The sequence below is a fragment of the Benincasa hispida genome, chromosome 4 (assembly GCF_009727055.1).
Source record: "Benincasa hispida cultivar B227 chromosome 4, ASM972705v1, whole genome shotgun sequence".
NCBI classification, from domain to species: domain Eukaryota; kingdom Viridiplantae; phylum Streptophyta; class Magnoliopsida; order Cucurbitales; family Cucurbitaceae; genus Benincasa; species Benincasa hispida.
Genome location: NC_052352.1, coordinates 55,035,038 through 55,056,110, shown reverse-complemented (window position 1 = coordinate 55,056,110; position 21,073 = coordinate 55,035,038). Strand labels below are relative to the sequence as shown.

The 21,073-nt window shown below is 32.7% G+C and overlaps 2 protein-coding genes across 2 annotated transcripts; one reads left to right on the top strand and one right to left on the bottom strand.

The window, feature by feature from the left end:
• The first annotated feature begins 2,464 nt into the window (after positions 1–2,464).
• On the top strand, positions 2,465–7,902 carry LOC120076685 (biotin synthase, mitochondrial). Its single transcript, XM_039030582.1, has 6 exons — positions 2,465–2,866; positions 4,709–4,888; positions 5,577–5,683; positions 6,265–6,470; positions 7,063–7,202; positions 7,359–7,902. Exons 1-6 carry the CDS (start codon positions 2,648–2,650, stop codon positions 7,662–7,664), a joined length of 1,158 nt encoding a protein of 385 aa, XP_038886510.1. The 5' UTR covers positions 2,465–2,647; the 3' UTR covers positions 7,665–7,902.
• Positions 7,903–14,662: 6,760 nt separating this feature from the next.
• Positions 14,663–19,419, bottom strand: LOC120076431 (probable protein phosphatase 2C 33). The gene is made up of 7 exons (XM_039030252.1): positions 19,183–19,419; positions 18,433–18,923; positions 17,293–17,661; positions 17,103–17,220; positions 16,117–16,340; positions 15,294–15,491; positions 14,663–15,161 (listed from the first exon to the last, which is right to left on the bottom strand). Exons 2-7 carry the CDS (start codon positions 18,703–18,705, stop codon positions 15,135–15,137), a joined length of 1,209 nt encoding a protein of 402 aa, XP_038886180.1. The 5' UTR covers positions 18,706–18,923; positions 19,183–19,419; the 3' UTR covers positions 14,663–15,134.
• Between the last annotated feature and the right edge of the window lie 1,654 nt (positions 19,420–21,073).

Genomic DNA, 21,073 nt, shown 5'->3' with positions numbered 1-21,073 from the left:
TCACTAATATGAATATAATATTAATAATGAACTAAACTACTTCTAATTTAGTTCTATTTGCACGTCTACAAAATAATATCAATAGGTTAGTTCTATTAATAATATTAAACGTTTAAATCTTATAACCTAGAGATCAAATTTTAAAAAAAAAAAAAAATTATATATCAAAGATAAAATTGTAATATTATGAAACCTAGAGATTAAATTGAAATCAAACTCAAAATTGAAGGACTAAAAATATAACATTTTAAAATCTATGGGCCAAATAGAATTTAAACACACAACCTAAGGACCAAAATTGTATTTCTCTTATAAAAAATAACTTCCCACCATCTCCATGCTATGAAAAAGTAGTTTAAGAGAGGAAAATGATAAAAGAAATTAATAGAACAATAGAAGAAATTACTTTTAAAAAAAAAAATTTAAAAAAGAAATGATGTCTAAAATAAGTCTTTGTCCCAAACGCTCCCTTACATTTTTTTCTTAATTGTTTTCAAAACAATCTCTTTCTTCTCATTTTTCTTTTAAGTACATTATTTATCTCATTTATCCCCATTTTTGTAACTTTATGCTCTAATAAACAAAATTATGTTATGAAAATAGTGTCATAAAAAAGCTCCATGAAAATAATATATAGACATTTTGAGTGTGTTTGAGACAAAGATTATCCTAAGACTATAATATCCATCTCTTGCTACAGTAAATACTATTTTGGATTCCCCAATTAGCTACAGCCAACACTATTTTAAAACTCCCATTTACTATAGTATTTGTTATTTGCTATAGTTTATACTATTTGACATTCAACATTTTTTTATTCTCTGCTACAATGTTTATTATTTATTTATCAAACTAAAATAATTTATACCTCAAACGCATACTATTATAATCCAAACTAAAATAATCTACACCCCAAACACAAACTATTATAACTCAACTATAATAACCTAGGATTGTAATAATCAACTTCTTGCCTCGAACACCCCTTTATATTTTATTAAATTTGTGAATTTTGTGTTTAATATTTCTGTTAATTAAAAAAAGAAGGCTAAGGGTTCATGGATACAAAACTAAATTTTTAGGTAATGTTTGATAACTTTTTTTTTTTTCTTTTTAGTTTTTGAAAATTAAGCCTATATGTACCATTTTCACCTTTAAATTTATTACTTTTTTTTTTTTTGTATTTGTTACCAATGTTTTAAAAACCAAGCAAAATTTTGAAACTAAATTTTTTTTTAAAAAAGTTTGTTTTTGTTTTTTGAAATTTGATTGAAAATTCAACTCTTTTACCTAAGAAATATATAAAACATTGTTAGAAATTGAAAGGGATAGACATAATTTTCAAAAATCAAAACTAAACATTAGGCTCTCTCGGTAATCATTCGGTTCTTGGTTTTTGTTTATGTTTTTTTCAAAAAAAAAAAATTAAGCTTATTTTCTCTTAGTTCCTTATAATGTTTTTTATATAAAGAGTTGAATTCTTAGTCAAATTACCAAACAAAAATAAGTTTTTAAAAATTACCTTTTTTTAGTTTTCAAAACTTGATTTGATTTTTGAAAATATTGGTATGAAGTTTATAACTAAGCTAGAAATTTAAAGGTAAAAGAGATATTTATAGGCTTAATTTTTAAAAATTAAAAACTAAAAGCCAAATGAGACCCAAATGAATAACGAACGAGGCCTATGTGGGTTGAACTATGCACATATTAACCGAAAACATTCAAATCAAGCATTATTTATATTTTTCATTTAGGAAGATGTGAGCAAGTATCATTAGAACTTGTAAGTTGAAATTCGACTAAAGAGAAATCAAGATTTTTGTACGGATGACTTATTCTCAGCCTCGTAAATGATTAATGATCTGCTCCAAAAAACAAATGAAATCTAACATTCTGCTTACGCCAAAACACATATCGCATTTTATACAATATTGGGGGATGCCCATGTCTATCGTAACCTTAATGCGATGACCATGTCTTTTGCAATCTTAATTTTTTCCACTCCAATATTCATGACGGAAGCACAAGTGAGAAAAATGAAAATTGAATAGATGTGGTCATCTCTAAAGAGATACTGTATAACATGCAATAAAAGCAATCGTGCACTTCGACGTAAGCAGAATGTTAGATTTTATTAATTTTTGGGGCGAGTCATTAATCACTGGGGAGTTAAGAACCGATCCTCTTTCGAAAAAAACTAAAAATACTGGAAAATTTGTACGAAAGATCCAAAAGTTGGGCCCAAAATGTCAAATGACCCGAATTTTCAAAAAAATGTTAAATAACCCTTTGCTGATGCAAAGTTCAGGTGAAATTACCGAAATAAACTTGTGTACCAGGAAAAGTCCATCTTGCTCTCACTCTCATTGACGATCTACTCACCTACTTCACTAATATGTGACTTGATTTGACATTTTAGGTCCAATTTTTGAGTCATTCGTACAAATTTCCAATAAAAGAAATCCAAGGCGGAGATCGCAATGCTGCTGCCTGGTGCTGGATTTAGCCGTTGAGCAACTACTCACCTACTCTCCTCTGCCCATCACTCCATTTCGCCGGAAAATTCCTCCTTCCATCTTTCCGCCGATATCAATTTTCCCCTACAATCTCTTCTTCTACCGCCTTTCGACCATAAACAACCACCGAAATGTTATTTGCTCGATCCTTTTTCCGGTCCCAGCTGAAAACCTCCGACGTTTGCCGCCATTCTCCAGGTTTTTCTTCCCTGTTTTCCTCTCTTTCAGCTTCTTCCGCAGCGTCAATTGAAGCCGAGAGGCTTCTCAGAGATGGGCCGAGGAATGATTGGACTCGACAACAGATTCGGGACATTTACGACTCTCCCCTTCTCGATCTACTTTTCCATGGTGTCAGTACTCTCTCTTTCTCTCTTTGTTTTTGTAATGCAGAATTTTTTCTTACTATTGGTGGGTCGTTGTGCATTTAGAAAGTGAAGCTATTCCTTTGAGGTTGCCCGTTATTGTATAGCTTCCATGTTCTAGGAGGGAGAAAAATGGTGGGTTTTAAAGGCTGAGCTTCGCGATGATAAATTACATATTAAACAGTTCAGGTTTTATTTCTTTTTACTTGACGTTCTCGAAGACCTTCGCAGAAGCACCTTTGAAACATTATGGTGATTCTTGACTACGTTTCGTTAGTTTTTCTCGTTGAATCTAGCTTTAATTTATCTACTTAGGATGCACATGCAGAATATTGGATTGTTACTTCATCCATCTTGCAGTTGGAAAATTGTTGCCTCTAAGGGGATTTCTCCAAGGTGATCCAGCTCCCCTTTATTTTCACTACCATGGTGGACTCGGGAAATGGATATTTTTCTAAGCCATTTCCTGTAGGTAGATAATATCCCTCATTTACAATATGTAGATGACTCCCTGCCTTAAATTGAGGAAGAGATTAAGCCTTTATTTGCTTTTGACTTGTTGGGAACATTGGGTTGGCCTTTAATCTGAGGACATCAACCATATACTCAGCCACGACCCTTTTGCTTATAGATGTTGATTCTAATGTGATTCTCCATTGAGGCTTCAGTAGTACTGGCCTAATTATATGTTGGCTCTTCACAGGAAGTGAGCAGCGAGCTCTTGGGTGCCAAGGCACCGGTACTTTGAGATTATAACTATCGACGGCTCTATCAAGTCGAAAGAGTGCTCTGACTTGCCCACCTACAAACTAATATTGAGGCTCTTTCGACTGGACTTTCCAACAACCTTTCTTCTAACTACCTATTGAGAAACTTTCTGCTATTCAAGTTGCATGGGGCTTGGTGATAGATTATCTCCTCCCTCCTTTAAGGATGTTTAGGTTTCGAAATTGTTTTGGCAAGATCCTCTTACAAAATTCTGAGTGTCTCTGAATGAGATGAATAGAAAGGAATCGGAAATAAAATCCATAAACTGTTAAAGAGTCCAACATATACGTCAGGCTCTTGATGAGAATGTAAATTCATTTAAATGTTCGTTAAAAGTAACTTCCCTTTCTTCTCTAAAACTATCACAGTTGTGTCAAAGATAACCACTCCTAGAAAGACTTTTCTGAGGGGAAAAAAATCTTTTGGAACATAACTCTGAAGCCACCATTCATGTCAATATCATGGTTGCATCAATGATCCAAGGGCCTTATACTTAATGCCTTTGAGTATATCCTTGTCCAGACAACATGATAGGAAATGGTGCTTGTTGCATTCTTGTTCATTTTTAAGTTAAATGCCTTTTCATCGCTGTAGAAGCACAATGGGTCATCTAATATATCATCAAAATAACCAATCATCTATAAATTAACATAATGCCAATTGTTTACATTTTTTTTTGGGATAAGAAACAGAGGAATATATTACTCAAAGAATCAAAAGGACAGCCTATGGGCAGGGGTTGAGGATCCCCCCACCAAAACTATACAAGAAGTGTCTCCCAATTATTAATAATCATAAGAAGGCTGTAGTTATAAAAAAACTTGATATAATTTGTACGCCACCAAGAGGCTGTACCAATTGCTTACTTTGTTTTCTTAATGAATAATTTATATATGGAAACAGATTCATTACACATGTTGTGGTACAAGTTCTCTTTTTCTCCCCATAGTGCAACTTGACCTCCTTTTCATTCAAGTTCTCAGATGGGTTTGTTTCACTTGACGCAATAGCTCCATGTTTGTCAACCTATTAATTTGTTTGCACATATATATACTTCTTCAGGCGCAAGTTCATAGGCACACACACAATTTCCGGGAGGTGCAGCAGTGTACTCTCCTTTCAATCAAAACAGGTGGGTGTAGTGAGGATTGTTCCTATTGTCCTCAATCATCGAGATATGACACTGGCGTGAAAGCTCAAAAACTTATGATCAAGGATGTTGTCCTGGAGGCAGCCAAAAAGGTATCCCTTTTAATTGGGGCAAGTTGTTCTGTATATCTGAGCTGAGTTTCATTGTAGAGAGAGATTAACCAATAATAACGTTAATGTCTAAGATAAGGTGGACTTGGTACTGTTGTATGATACAGCTTCTCTATTGGACCCTGACTGACACCCTGAGAGGGGGGGATGCTGAAGATGTGCGTTCACATTTTACTGGAGCATAAAATCAAATGTTCTGATCTATAAAATATCAGAACTTTTTTTATTATTTTTTATTTTTAAATTATCATGAATTTGACAACCGTCTGGGCAGCTATTATTTTTCTTCTTGAATACTTGATGACTTGCATGTCCGGTATTTATGGTAACTCAGTGTTAAAAATATTTTATTGAACAAGGTTTATATTCCAAAATAAATTGATTTAATTTTTTATTTAGAGCAACATAATGTGCATTGCATGTGATGCTTCAGTCTTTGCTCGAAATCGTGCCATGCTGATTGGTAACTTTTAGTAACTTTCTTTGTACTTGTATTTTTCATGTAAAAAATTATAACACGTCTGTATCTGAACTTTTCCTTCTCTTTTATTTCTTTACTCCATGCTACTCTTTCTTAAAAAGAAATTGAAAAAATGTTGAAAAGGAATAACTTATTGGAATTTATTTGTCCCTTGCACCATTTAAAGCAGATATTCACATTGTCTGGCAGGCAAAAGAGGCTGGTAGCACAAGATTTTGTATGGGTGCTGCTTGGAGAGACACAATAGGAAGAAAAACTAATTTCAATCAGATCCTTGATTATGTAAAAGAAATAAGGTAACAAAATTTCATCTTAAATAAGAAATAGCTACAAAAGATAAAAAGACTGAAATAAGTAGTAACTAACAGAATACAGGACAAAAATGCTGTTGTATCTTGGGGTGAATAATGGCGCAGAGCAGAGCACTTAACAAGAATCTGCAGCGATTTAAAAAGCACATCAGCTAATGATTTGAAAGTGCCTAGTGCAGCACTTGTGTTCCCCCCACCCCCTTTTATTCTTTACGTACTAGGAAGGACATTGCTAGGATTCTTCTACTAAACACAATATCTTAAGCAAAGCCTGTCTTTTCTCATTTTTCTCAATCTCTCTTCAAGGGTTGGAGTTTGGTTTTCCTCCCCGTTTGGTAATATATGTGTGCATCTTTATATATTATATATATAAGATTTCTGCAATTGTTAAGATTAGCAAGAGTTGACTCTTAAATATCATCCAATCAAGCTTGTGCCATTCATGATTGGGAAACTGAAACTATGGCGAGAGACGAAAGTGTACAACAATTATAGCTTTTTTGACTTGAGTAAGCACTTGTACATCGATATTCATTCTCAAATCAAACTTACCTGTGATGTATTAGGGAGATGGGGATGGAGGTCTGCTGCACCCTGGGCATGATAGAGAAGCAACAAGCTATTGACCTCAAAAAGGCAGGCCTAACAGCTTATAACCACAACCTAGACACGTCAAGGGAATACTACCCAAATATTATTACCACAAGGAGTTATGATGAGCGTTTGAAAACCCTAGAATTTGTTCGTGATGCTGGAATCAATGTCTGCTCTGGTAATTTTGTACATCTTTGATTTTGACTCATTTGGAATTTGATATGTTGACAATTTGATTGGATATTCCTAGATTCATACCTTATTTATGGGGAAAACTTCCATGAATGAATAACTATTAGAAGATATGGCTTTTGAAAGAAGGGAAAGCCCCCACAGATCACGAGACAACGAAAGGGCTCCCCAGTTAGCATTTGGCTATTTAGGATTCATAACACATACAAGGAATGATATATTCTGAAAATGCTCAGCCTGGTCAGAAAGCCAAGAAGTCTACTAAAAGTTATTGTTATATTTATTACAATTTAAGAGGATACTATTGCCTCAAAAAAATAATAATAAAATAAAAAATTAAGATGATAATATTCATTTCAGTGTGAAATAGATATGGCCTTTAACATGCTTAGAGATTTCATTTATTAGTAGACCAACTATAGAGGTTTTTTCAACTCCTTTGGCTATCAGTAATGACTTCCTTTGAAAGCTAAAGGTTTCGTGAATTTTTGGTGTCTTGTCCCGAATAAATATGGCATAGGTACTTTTACTGCGTAATAATCTTATAACTTGGTGACATTCTTGATTCCTGGCAATAGGAGGAATCATTGGGCTTGGAGAGGCAGAAGAGGACCGTGTCGGTTTGCTGCATACCTTGGCGACGCTGCCCACACACCCAGAGAGTGTTCCAATCAACGCGCTGGTTGCAGTGAAAGGAACGCCTCTTCAAGATCAAAAAGTAGCTTCAATTTACTTAAAAGATCGACCATTTTGTTTATTACACTCTTGAAGTCTAGCTTACACGCTTGTTCTTCATAGCTGTTGCAACTTGATTACTCATGAAAGCTACTGCTTTGGTTTCTATAGTGAATAGTTTTCTTGCCTTTTTATTCAGCCTGTTGAAATATGGGAGATGATTCGAATGATCGCTACAGCACGGATCACCATGCCAAAAGCGATGGTAAGGTTGTCAGCAGGTAGAGTGAAGTTCTCCGTGCCCGAGCAGGCATTATGCTTCCTTGCAGGAGCAAATTCTATCTTCACTGGTGAGAAACTGCTAACGACGCCAAATAATGATTTCGATGCTGATCAACTCATGTTCAAGATGCTGGGTCTGATTCCAAAAGCTCCCAGCTTCACTGAAGATGTCCAGAAAGCCCCTGAAGAAGAGTCATTACAAGAAGTTGCTTCCAGTTCATAAGCCCACTGACCCCACTGAAGTGAACATAATCTTCTCAATGGCTTCAGAAGCTCATGTTATTGCTCAACTCTCTCTTTCAATTTTTATTTAGTTGCATCTCTCTCAATTTATTGTAGAAAAATTTGGTCAACCTTTGCTAATCTATAGATTTGCAGTTAGTATTTTATGAGATGTTGGCTAATGGAACTTATAAGAAAGGGAAAAAAAATGAAGAGAGGCATTGAGCAATTCTCCTTGACATAAAGAGTAGAGAAGTCATTTGTTTTACTAGTCATCAATTCATTGTATTGATAAATGTTTAACAAATCATTATCATTTGGTTTAATTTAAGGTCCTTATGATTCGAAGATGATTAGAAGTCCTTACGGTTTGATAAAACCTTCATAAATAGTTTTTATTATAGGGGACTATTTTTTGAAGATTTTATCAAATTAGAGACTATTTATGAGGTTTTATCAAATCATGAAAACTAAGTTCTAACTTTTAAAACAATGAAGATTAAATTTCTAACTTTTTTTCAAACTATAAGCACCAAATTTATAAGTTAATCTTATCATTTCCATGGTATTTTGTAGCTAGTTTTCTTTAGTATAAAATTATATCTCGAAATCCTACCAAAGGATTAAGGAAGAAGAGACCTGTTTTTTGTTATGAGAGAACGGAAAGTTGGAAAGTATTAAAATTATGAATACTTATTTAAATCTGACTTTTTAAAGAATGGAAAAACAAATACCACCAAATATGGATAATTGACAAAAATAACCCTTTTGAAGTTTTAGTTTTGAGTTTTGGACCCTTTTTAAAACGCTTGTTTTTTTCCCACAATTTTGAAAATTAAGTAAAATTATTCTAATACCCTTCACATTTCAAAAGTTACTCAAACCCTCCAAACCCTTACTCTCACTATTTTCCTTTGCCATTTTTGGTCACCCCTATCATTTCCTCCATCTCACTCCATTTATCTCCATTTCCCTTGCCATTCTCCTTTTCATTGAAGATTATTTGGGATTTTTCAACTAAGGTATGAATTTTCATTTTTTTTTTCACTCAATGTTAGTTTATGTTAGCTGTTCTTGCGTGAATATTTGAAATCTATGTTAGATCTATGTTGGATATTAATTTTTTCCTAAAAACATCATGTTCGGCATTTTCTGAATAAGTTTGGGACTAAAAATGAGTTTCCGAAAATCGGTCTTACCCGGCCGGGCTTCATATGATGGTGACCGGGTATGTGATTGGGTGGAGAAGATTGAGGAAGATTTGGGGAAGATTGCACTCGGTGCTAAACCGATTGAGCCCCCATGTATATTTCAACCGGCTATGGGCGGGAAAGAGAGGAAAGGACGAGGGGGAAGGGGAAAAATCGGATAGGGGTAGGTGGCGCCCGACTGGGCTTCAAACGAAAATAACTGGGTATGTGACCGGACCGAGAAGAATGGGGAAGAGACTTGGGGAAGATTGTCGCCCAGTGCTAGACCGACTGGGCCCATGTATAATTTGATCAAGTATGAGTGAGAAAGAGAGGAAAGGACGAGGGGGAAGGGGCAAAAATCGGGTAAGGTAGGGGAGCGCCTGGTCTCGGCCTGACCTGGTATTGGACTGGGTCTGTCTCTTATACACATCTAGATGTGTATAAGAGACAGACGTAGGGGACGCTCGGTCAGGCTTCATACGAGGTTGGCCGGGTTAGGATCGACTCTACCGGGCCCGGACCCGAGGAAGACTCGGTGAAGCCCGATCGGATCACTTGGTGAGGGGTCAATCATTTTATGCCATACCCGGTGAAGCACGGTCGGGAATCAAACTTATTCCAACATTTATTTTGCTCCCGGTAAAGCCCGGTTGGGTAATTTGAACTCATTTGCTTCCTACCCGGTGAAACCCGGCCAGATATCAAATTTATTCCAACATTTATTTTATTCCCAGTGAAGCTCGACCGAGTAATTTAAACTCATTTGCTTCCTACCCGGTGAAGCCCGGTCGGGTATCTTAAAAAAAATCTTATTTTTTTTAATGTTTTTCTTATAAATTTATAAATAAATATCAAATGCAGGGCATTATTAAAAATAATAATAATAATAATAATCATCATCATCAAAGCAAACATAAATCAAACTCCAAAAATTTATAAATAAATATCAAATGCAGGGCATTGTCAATTTTCCCAAAAATTAGTGAACTAGTGAGAATACATACAAAAATGAAATACATACCTTCTTACGACGGAGTGTACAAAATTACAGCTTTGTGAAATACAAGTTTTGGACTTGACGAATTTCATTCTAGAAACAATTTGATGAAGATAACTTTTTGTGGGGTTGTAAACAAATCAAATTTGGTGGAGAATTTTTTGTGAGAATAATTTTTTGTTAATGATTTTTGGATAAATTAATTTTAGGTGGAGAATGTGAATTAATTTGGTAGGTTGGTGGTAAGGGACATAAGAGTAATTATACAATCATGTTTACATCATTTTCATCATCAAGAGGGTCAAAAAAACTTGTTTTCAAAAAATAGGTCAAAAAAACAAAATAAAACTTCTAATGGGTCATTTTGCTCAATTTTCCATCAAAAATATCTCATTGGTTACAATAGGTTAACTTATAAAAAGTGCCACATAACTTTGTACTTTGTATAAAAATATCTTTGAGTTTTTAAAAGTTTCAAAGATACTCATAAACTTTCAATACGAGTTAAAAAATGTCATTGTCGTTAGTTTTGGATGGAAACGGTTGAAGTTTTGTTTAAAAAATCTCTAGATTTCCAAAAAGTTTCAAAAATACCTTTAACTTAAAAAAATTTTAAAATACTTTCACCATTAGTATATGAACAGAAACCAATTCTTAAATTTTTCCTTAATTTTCCAATTCTTAGGTTACACCAATTTTCTCAATAACCAATTTTTTTTTTTTTTGTTAAAACATAAAATCCCACAAAATTCTAAAGTCAAAATTTCCTCTTAAAATATATACCAGAAAGGATAAATGGTCAAACAAAAATATGTATTTGGTTATTAACACACACTCAACTATTAACGTACAACTTTGTTAAAACATTTAAGTCCTAAAATTCTTTGGTGCCTCCTTTATTATCTTTCTTCTTATTATAGTTTATATATTTTAATTGAAGTGTTCAAATTTATTTATTTACTTATTTTTTTATAAATAAATGTTAATAAAAAGGGAGTAAGAGGGTACTAAAGAAGGGGTAGGAGAAAAGAGATGGAAAAGAGAGAAGTAAGACGTTATTAACTGTTTCTATTCATCGAACAGTAAATGTATTTTTTTTATTTTTTTTAAAGTTCAAGGGTATTTTGGAAAACTTTTGAAAGTATATGGGCATTTTTGACACAAAGCACTAATGGGACGTTTGGGGCAGAGACTATTCTAAGACTATAATAACCACATCTTGCTACTGTAAATACTATTTCAAAATCCCCAATTAGCTACCGTCAACACTATTTCAAAACTCTCATTTGCTACCATATTTACTATTTACATTCATCGTTTTTTTTTTTTTATTCTTTGCTAAAGTGTTTACTATTTTCTTCTCAAACTAAAATGTTTATACCCAGTGGCGGAACCAGGATTTTAGGTAAAGGAGAGGAGAGACACAAGTTCATATAAATATTATATTAGATGCATCGATATAATATTCAAATCATATAATATTGTCAAAACGATAATAACAAACTGACCTACGGAAAGTGGCATATCTAGAATTTCATGTTACGAGGCACAACTTTATATAAGGTTAGAATTTTAATCCATTAACATCAAAATTTGTGTCATATATAGTTCTTGAACAAAATATAAACTAGATCATTGACAACTCTATTAGTGTGTCTAATATGTAGTAACAAACTTTTTTTTTTTTTTTGAAAAAAGAATGTAACTATTGACAACAAAATTGAAATAGTGAGGTTCAATTAGAAAAATAATAATTTGTTGTCTAATACAATGATTAATGTTTAAGTATTTTTAATATTTTATGAGATCTTTAGACAATTAATTAAAAGTTTAGATATTTATTAGACATAATTTCAAAAACTAAGCGTTAAACTTGTAATGACTTGAATGTAATCTTAAAATAATGGTAAAGTAAATAACAAAGCAAAAAATTTATATGTGAAAATGGTGTTTATATCCCGTAATTTTCAAAAACTAAAACACAATAACCAAATAGTTACCAAATAAGCTTAAAATTTTAAAAATATTTGTAAATAAACATGAATATATGTGAAAAAATATAAAAATAGAGTGAAGTCTTTTAAGCTATTATACAAATATATATGAAATGTTAAGGAACAAAAAATGGTTTTGTTTTTTTTTAAGAAAAAAGAGTTGCAATGTGGGGATGATCTTGGTAAACTTGTGCCTCACTCTCCGTCTATTTATTAATATATTTTTTTTCTTTAGTTCTCTCTCATTCTCAATTCTCAATTTTTGTTTATTTTCACATTTTTATCTGATAATTTATAAATTATTCTTAATTTTGTGTTGCTATTTCTTTTTACAATATTTTGTGTTACATATTTAATATTTAATTTGTTTTGTATGTTTAAAATATAAAGATGCATATTTTTTTAATGTTACAATATAAATTTTTTATTTATGAAATATAGCTACAAAAGACTATATTCGTCCTTTTTTTATATATAAAAATAGAATAAATTAGCAGCATATATTTGATAATTTTGGTTTTTGTGCCTTGACAAATTTTAATTCCTTTTTTCTTTTAAAGCTTGGTTATTTTACAATGACACTTTTCTAATACTGGCTTTTTAAATTTATTTTTAAGATAGAATAAATAGTCTTTTTTTTTTTAATTGAGAAAAAAAGATAGAATGAATAGTCAATCATATACTTGCTTTTAGAAAATGCATATATTTCCAATACTAAAGTTATAATAGTGTTTGTCATTTAAATCAGTTTGTTTTAAAGTTTTGTGCAAAAAAAAAAAAAAAAAAAAAATCATAATCTTGTAATTTTCGTGATATCGTAACTTTGAGAATATCCATTGACATTCAAACAATTGTTGATATATACGTACTTTACTTATATATCTTTGATGCTAAAAATATTTGTCATGTCGATGTGTTAAAGTTATCTATTGAGAAAATGACCTTTGATACGATACTTTGTTTATCTTGTCATTGGACTAGAACTCCCTCAACCTTGTGTCACACGATAAAAACTATAATATTATTTAAATAAGCTGAAAAAAAATATGTACATGAAAAAATTACATTTAAAAAAAGTCTCATATATTTCATTGTTTGATTTATTGTTTGATTTTGCTAATGTAACAAAAACATTGATTCACTCCTTGTATTAATTTTTTTTTTTTTTTGAAGATATGAAACTATGGAAATTTCAATGAAATTTAACATTGCTAAAAGCCTTTATACATTATTAGTAAAGATAATAGCAATTATAACCTTTTATAAATACCATTAGTCACACTTAATTAACTCAATGTTAATAATGGGTTCATTTTTAATTTTCATAGCAATGGTTGGTTTGTATAATTGAAGTATTTTACTGTTTGCAATATTTATAAACACATAGTAGCCGTTCATTATTATTTGTAAATGATCGAAGTCTATCTTTTAATTTTAAAAAGGAAAACTTTCTAACAAATTCAAACTTGATATCTAACGACAATAAGATTTTGGAAGACTAGCATAACTCGAATGACATAAAATATATACCATCAATTTCAAAATTATTGACACAGGTAATCGTCACCCATACAAAGCTCATTAATACATGTGACCATAAATGCACAAACTAAAATCACATCAATATCACAAATTTACCCAAATATTTATGAAAAAAATACCTTTTTCGTCCCTAAGTTTTGATATAATTTCTATTTATTCCATAAGTTTCAAAATATTACACATTTAATCCTTAAGTTTTCAGTTTGATTTAGATACAGTCCATAAGTTTTAAAATATTACAATTTTACTATTGACATTTGAGTTTTGCTTCAATTTGATCCCATGTTTCAAGATTTTCACTTTTAAACTTGTTCACTAAACTCATTTTTCATATTTAGTATTAATTTATGTTAATAAATTACCAATCAATAAAAGAATTATAATTAATTAAGTTTCACTATCTTTTATCACTTGTAAAATTAAATTCAAAATTTCAATTCATAATTATTTTTAATTAATTAATAGAAATTGACTTTAATGATTGAAAATGAGTATTTAATAAAAAAATTCACGTTAAAAATGTAAAATCTTAAAACCTAGGGACCAAATTGAAATGAAACCAAATCTCAAGGATAAAATTAAAACATTTTGAAATTTAAGGACTACGTTGAAATAAAACTCAAAACTTAAGAACCAAATGTACAACATTTGAAAACCTAGAAACCAACTAGAAACTACACCCAAGATCTAGGGACCAAAAAGATATTTTACCAATATTTATTTAAATGAAAATTTCATTAAAATATTTACAATTAATAGTAAAATACCACAGGATATCTATCTACATAATAATCATCGTAATCTATCGTAGATAGAAAGTAAAATTTTATTATATTTGCAAATATTTTGATTCATTTTCTTATATTTAAAAATAACCCTTTATTTTAAACTTTCATTGGTAATTAACCCAATTCCAAAAACACAAGTTTTATTAAAAACTTTTTTTTTTTAGTTTTCTAATTTTGGATTAGATATTAAAAACACCCCAAAATGGAGACAGAAAAAAAGAGTTTAAATTCTTTTGACCTACTCCTATTTTGGTTCCTTTGGTTTTTCCCTTTTGTTTCTTGTAAAAATTTCCTCCAAGTTTAAGCAAGAAATTAGAAAAAGAAGGGACAGCCAAATCTCACGGTCCAGATGCATTCATTTCAATTAGGTTGTATTCTACGATTACGATTCTACCTTGCAAATTGAAATTGGTGATAGAAAGATAGGAGTATAAAAGCACAATTCAGATTAAATCCAAGTTTGTCTCAAGACTTGGAATCCACCAGACGAGAAATCTGTAAAAATCTATATAGATTATTTTTCAGAGACAAACAACCAATGAAGGCTTCCAAAACGCCAACTTGAGTATAGCTCAACTAGCTAACACATATACATCATCGACCAAGAGGTTGGAGGTTCAAATCCTCCGCCCCACATATTAACTTGGAAGGAGAATGAAAAAATCAAGGCTTCCAAATATCTCTTCTATAAAAAGGAGAGAGAGGACACAAAATGAAAAACCTACAACGCGAAGGCGGCAATTGACCACCAACAGTATTCTTCCCCAACACATTATAAACAGATCAAAGAGATATACATGTGTGTGTATGTATATATATATATCAATCAATGATTTAAAGAATGAAGAGGAAATATGAGCATAATAATAAAACAAACATTATTTCCAAAACTCGCCTGAAGCAGCAATCGAAGGTTTCGGGAGAGAGAATCGGGACAAAAGCAGGTCGAGGGAACTACTAAGTTTCCATGTCCTTGGTGAACTCCTGAAACATCAGGCAATAGTAAGAACAGAGTTTCTCAAATATTTTGAAGAAAATAAAGGGAAACGAGATCTATAACTTTCATTCCTTAGACATCACATTAGTTTGGACGTTCGGTTTAGTGAATGTTTCTACCTGTTCTTTAGCTATCACTGCAGTATTCTCATTAGAGTCCAGAAACAGGCAGACTACGGCGCAATCATCCACCTTGGCAGTAGGGTACTTTAATCTCCATGCTCGAGTAGCTTTGTCCACAAGAACACGAGCTGCAGAGGATCTCGAAGATGATGCAACAATTGCCACAACCTCTTCGTTTGAGAGAACATCCCAAACCTGTGAAAGGGAGCAAGTAATGAAAAAGGAACGTCTTTGTTTTTAAATAAAACAGATCAGCACAAATGGGACATTTTTGAATGACAAGTCAGGTTCACAATTAGATCTCTCAAGAGCAGATACTATCGCCTCGCCCCCTGCTTTTTTTCTCGTTAGAACAATGGGTTTCAAGTTCCAACTAATACTGAATGGTAGAAAGGAGAGTGCTTCACAGGTCAGTGAAAAAAAATTGCAACCGTCCACATCATCGTGTTTGTGGTTTCTATTTTTAATGTAAATAGGAGCTAAACAGATATGACATTCACTTCAGTGCCTCATTTGGGTTTCTTGCTGTAACATGTTAAGCAATTTTCCTTTTGTTTAAATACCAAAGAATTTTCAATTGATTTTTCTTCTTTCAGTTGTACCCATTGGTTGGCATGGTGCAACCCTTGTTTCCATTCCCCAATCTCATTCCTTGATTCTTCTCAAGGAAATTAATTTTCTATTTATAATAATGATTAGGACAGGAAAAAGAAAGTATATTTTTGTTCGTAAAGCTAAAAGGTGATACTTATGTGAATGATCAATGAAAATCTGCAAATGATCAAAATATGGATACTACTTTAATGGTCAGACATCTTACCCCATCGGTAGCCAGTACCACAAACTCATCTTTCTCAGTAAGATGACAATAAGAAACATCAGGAACGGCTATCACGCCAAAATCTTTTAAACAGAAATCTCCGAAAGCTCTGGCCATAGCAAGCCCAGGAGAATCATTGTTAGGAAGCCAAACCCGAAAAATCTCAGGCTCATTTTGAAGAGCAAAGATTCTTCCTTTGCAAAGTCTGATCCTTTCAGCTTCCCCTATCAAAGGAATAGAAAAAAAAATTTATACACATAAAACAAACAATACTCTCGCACGAACTCTCTATATCGGATCCTGAACTATTTTTGCAAAAAGACTTTATGATGATTGCCACAACATTACATCCTCCCAAAAAAAAAGAAAGAACGAACGAAAATCTAAGGACTCAAGTTAATTAGTAAATCATATACCTGCTTTAGGTTGGTCAACATTTTGCAAACAGGAAAGCTCAAAACATGTCAATGCAAAACTAGGAACAAAGAGAACAAGGAAAACGGACAGAGCAAAGAAAATCTAAAAGGTTTTCTTGCAACTGGAGGATTCCATCTTTTGATGAAAAGGAAATATAATCCACACCAATTATTAGCATCATATCGAACATACTATCTAGGACACCTTACTGACAATTCAATTCATCAGAAAAAAGTGATGGTAAATGCTCTTCCATCATAGCTCCTGATTGCACTTTTGTTTAATCACTGAACAGTTTGAGAAATGGATGCTTGAACATTTTATTCCATCAACGCCGATGAGTATCATATATTCACTAGAAAAATGAAGTGATTTCCTAAAAGATGCTAACAAGTATCTAAAATACATCAGAAGAAATTTCTAGAGAAAAACTTCTGCATCTTGAAATTTGCAAAACAAAGACTAATTATATTTAGGAATTTCAAGATCGTATATAAACACAGAAGGAAGAGGATATAGGGAAAGAAAATTTGATAGTTACAAGGACAATGAAGAGAGCAAAGGCATACTTGGAAGATTTGGCTTGAGGTCCACAGTCAACTGAACTGCAACGAGAGAGTTAGACGTATCTCTGGTACCTAAAACAGCCCTTGAGTCCCCAACATTTCCTACGATAAGATCCCGACCCTGTTTATCACAGAAGTTATTCACTGCACTTTCTAACAGTAGCAAAAAATGACAATAGTTGTAAATTAGCACCTGTTTCACCAAAGCAACTGATGTTGTACCACTGGTATAGCAATCAATATATGGATGTAGTTTAAGCTCCTTGTCCATCACCTTAAAAGCCTTTAGAAAAGACTCTTTCAGCATGATAGAAATGTCCTTGTGACTGCCCTGATGACCAGGATCACAATGAGAGGTTCCAGAGTCCTTGTTAACCAGCATTGGTGGAGAGACTTGACATCTGGCATCATTTTGCCCTTCCTTTCTGGAAGCAACCAACTCCCACTGAGCACTCAGTTTCAGAGGAAGAGAATCTCTGACTTTCTTTGCAACCATATGGCCAAAGGGACCGTGCCCATCAAAGACTCCACAAAATACTGCATCTTCTTTTGAACCAAAATTCTGAAAAGGAGAAGCTATTATTCAGAGATAACAAAGAAACATATTAAAACAAAAATGCAGAAAATAAAATCTTACTGAGCAGAAGTTCACTTTTAAATTCATCGAAAGGAATAGTCATGGGAAATATTAAGAGCAATGGAGAGAAAATCTTAGAGAGGCAAACATTCACTTTTGAACAAAAATATATATCAACAACCTTTACTGGCAAACTGGATTCATTTATTACTTCCTAATGGTTATTCGCAGTAATAGTATCAATGTAAAACTTAATATCTGATAATGAAACTAGGTTAATACAAATATACAGTTATACACTTATAGATAGAATGAGAGGAAAATAAATAACAGTACCACAAATTCAATAACAGTTAAGCGTCCAGAGAGAAGACCAAACATATTTATTCTTCTTCTTCTTTCCCAAAGTCACATGTCAAAACTAACCCTTTAATCATACCCATAAAGAACTTAAAAAGATGATATCCTAAATATTAAACTTACTTTTCCTGCTATTCATCGTTCAGTAGAAGATATTCAATCAAATAGTTATCTAAGTCACATCTCTAAAGACGAGCCTAAGATAAAATGTGATCAAAGCCCACCTAAAACTAAACACCAGGAAATGATATACTAAACTACAAATACTCTATACATGACATGGATATTTTAACATGCAACAGGGAATGGTATACTGAACCATAAAAAATTCACAAGCAAAGCAATGATCAGTTGATGTTTACTACCAACATAATTTGGGGGTAAGAAGAATCAAACCTCCCAAACAATCATAGCGTCCTGATTGGTGCCTTTCTTGCCTTGCCTGGTAAAGAGCGAGGCATGATCAGTTGTTCCATTCAAAAACATCCGGCCAGGAACTCGATGAAGCGACATCTCCCTTGAAGAGTCATTAGAGGGAGAAGAACCTTTTCTCGCAATCTTCCTCTTGGAGTTCCTTCGGGTAATAACGCCATCATCACGAGAAGTGGAAGCAATCTCAGAATAAGGGATGGTGCGCTTGTTGCGGTCCCCAGAGAGGCATGATCCCATTCCGAGGGCCCTAATAACGTTAAGAAAGCACTCCAGACCTTCCAAACAGTCAGAACCACGCAATTCCACAGCCGACGCCGTTGTGAAACCTTTCAATTCTATGATTGCAATAAACTCCTATCACCAAACCGATAGAAATCCACCACAAACACTTCCGAAATCCTCAAACCAAATCAACAGAACATTTTTCAAAAAAAGAACGCCAAAATGAATAAAACCTGCAGATGCAGCGAATAAACAATGATTCATCACACATAAAATCAACAACATCGATGCAATTCTTCAAAACTACATAACAAAACGTAAGAAAACAGAGGAAACGAAAACTCAATCAAAGGCGTTGAAATAACAACGGCGATGAAAAGAAACGAAAAACCGACCAAAAGCAATGATTAATCATTGAAAATTTCAAAGACGACAGAACGAAATAAAGCGAAAGAACAATTCTATTCTAAGATCTTCGAAAGGGCACTTTACCTGAATGCACATAATCGATTTACTGGAAAGGAATTGGGGCTCTGAGAAGAACAAAAGGTTGCGATTTCACGAATTGTTCTTCATCCAGAAGAACATCATCGGATTTCTTAACCAAATTCTTCTGATTCGTTCATATTCCCAAGTCAAATTCCAAAATCGATCATTTTGTTCTTTTTTTTTTCCCTCTCTCTCTATCCTCTCAATTTCCTTATCCAAATTAATACTTTGATTAACTAATTTTGGAAATTCCTTCTTCTTTTTTTTTTAATTTTTTATTCTTTTTGGAAAAAAGAAAATGGAAATTCCTTTTTCGAATATTAAAGGCCGTGAGGCATGAAACCGATAATAATAAACGTCACGTGTTATCATGGATCATTTTAGGGAATGCCCAAAAAAATTCTCAATTCTTAAAAGAGAATGCCAACTCTGTAACTCAAGGGTTCGTACTATCGACTTTGAAGTATGAGGTTTGATTCTCTCATCTCATACTTTAATTACAATATCTTTACAAAAAAAATAATAAATAAATAATTGGAAAAAAAATCTTCTTCCAAGGTGGAAATGAAAGGGGAGGTGTGGGGGTTGGGTTGAAAGAACTCAAAACTCAATCTAATTGTTTTAGTTGCAAATTTCTTCAGCTCAAACAATTTTTATTAAAAAATGAACTAAACAAAACCCAATAGAATCATGAAAGTTTGTTTAGTTATTTTTATATACTAAATTAATAAAAAGTTCAATTTTAATTTATTAAATGAAATTTTCTTTCAAGTATTAAAAAAATTATTTTTAAGAGCTGTTTGAGCATAAATTATCCAAAAAATAATGAAATTAAATAAAAATAAAATAAATATATGTATGTATAATTGTATCATAAGTAAAATAAATATACATTTCAGAGTTAATAATAAGTTCGGATTGGTTCGGGTTGATTTAAGTTATTTTAAGTGAGCCCATATACCAACTCAATCCATAATTTTTTTGTTTATTTGAACTCAACCCAACCCAAATGAGTTGATAACCCAACCCAACCGTAATTGTGTTGGGTTTTTTTAACACCCCTAGATGGAAGTTAGTTCGAGATCAAGATGGAGAACATATTATTTGTCCTACTTTACTACTCATATTTTACTAGACAAACTATCGAAACATGCATCAATGTGAGCTTAATTTAACTAAAATATATTACGTGTTAATGATTAAAAGGTTTGTGGTTTAAATTTTTCCATTGACTATTGTATTAAAAAAGCCTATAAAAAAGACGTCTCTCAAATAATTTGAAAATTAATGATGGTTCAAACCTCGAGGTTGATAGTACAAGCACTATGCAAGTTGGGCTATACTCTTATTGGCATTTTCAATTTTATTTTGAAAACTATCATTAATTGATTTATAACATATCTTATTGTTTTTTTTTTTACTACAACACACGGATAAAAGAGAGATTTAAAACTTCAAACTTAATAAAAGTAGTGAAGGAAATCAGATTCGAGATTTCCATGAGCAGTGGAACAAGATTATTCCAAATTACAATCATGAATGAACATATATTTACAATCGAATACAAAACAAGTGGTTATGCAAATAATTCCAGAAATTATAGCATGAAAAACAACTGTAGAGAGGGAAACACTGGAGGAACAAATGCAGTAGCGTCTCCACGCTCCGTTGCATGACTCTGATCGAACAACAGAAACCACGAGCGCTCGATCTACACGACCGCAACATTGCACGAACACATCACAAACACTTCGCGCTCGTTTTCAACGATCTTCTCGGTCAGGAACTCCTCCGCAACACGAACGGCTTCCACAGCACCACGAACGGCCTCCAGAAAACCTCAACGGTGTCGAGTTGAGTCTGACACCACCAACAAGGCTACCTTGGTATTCTC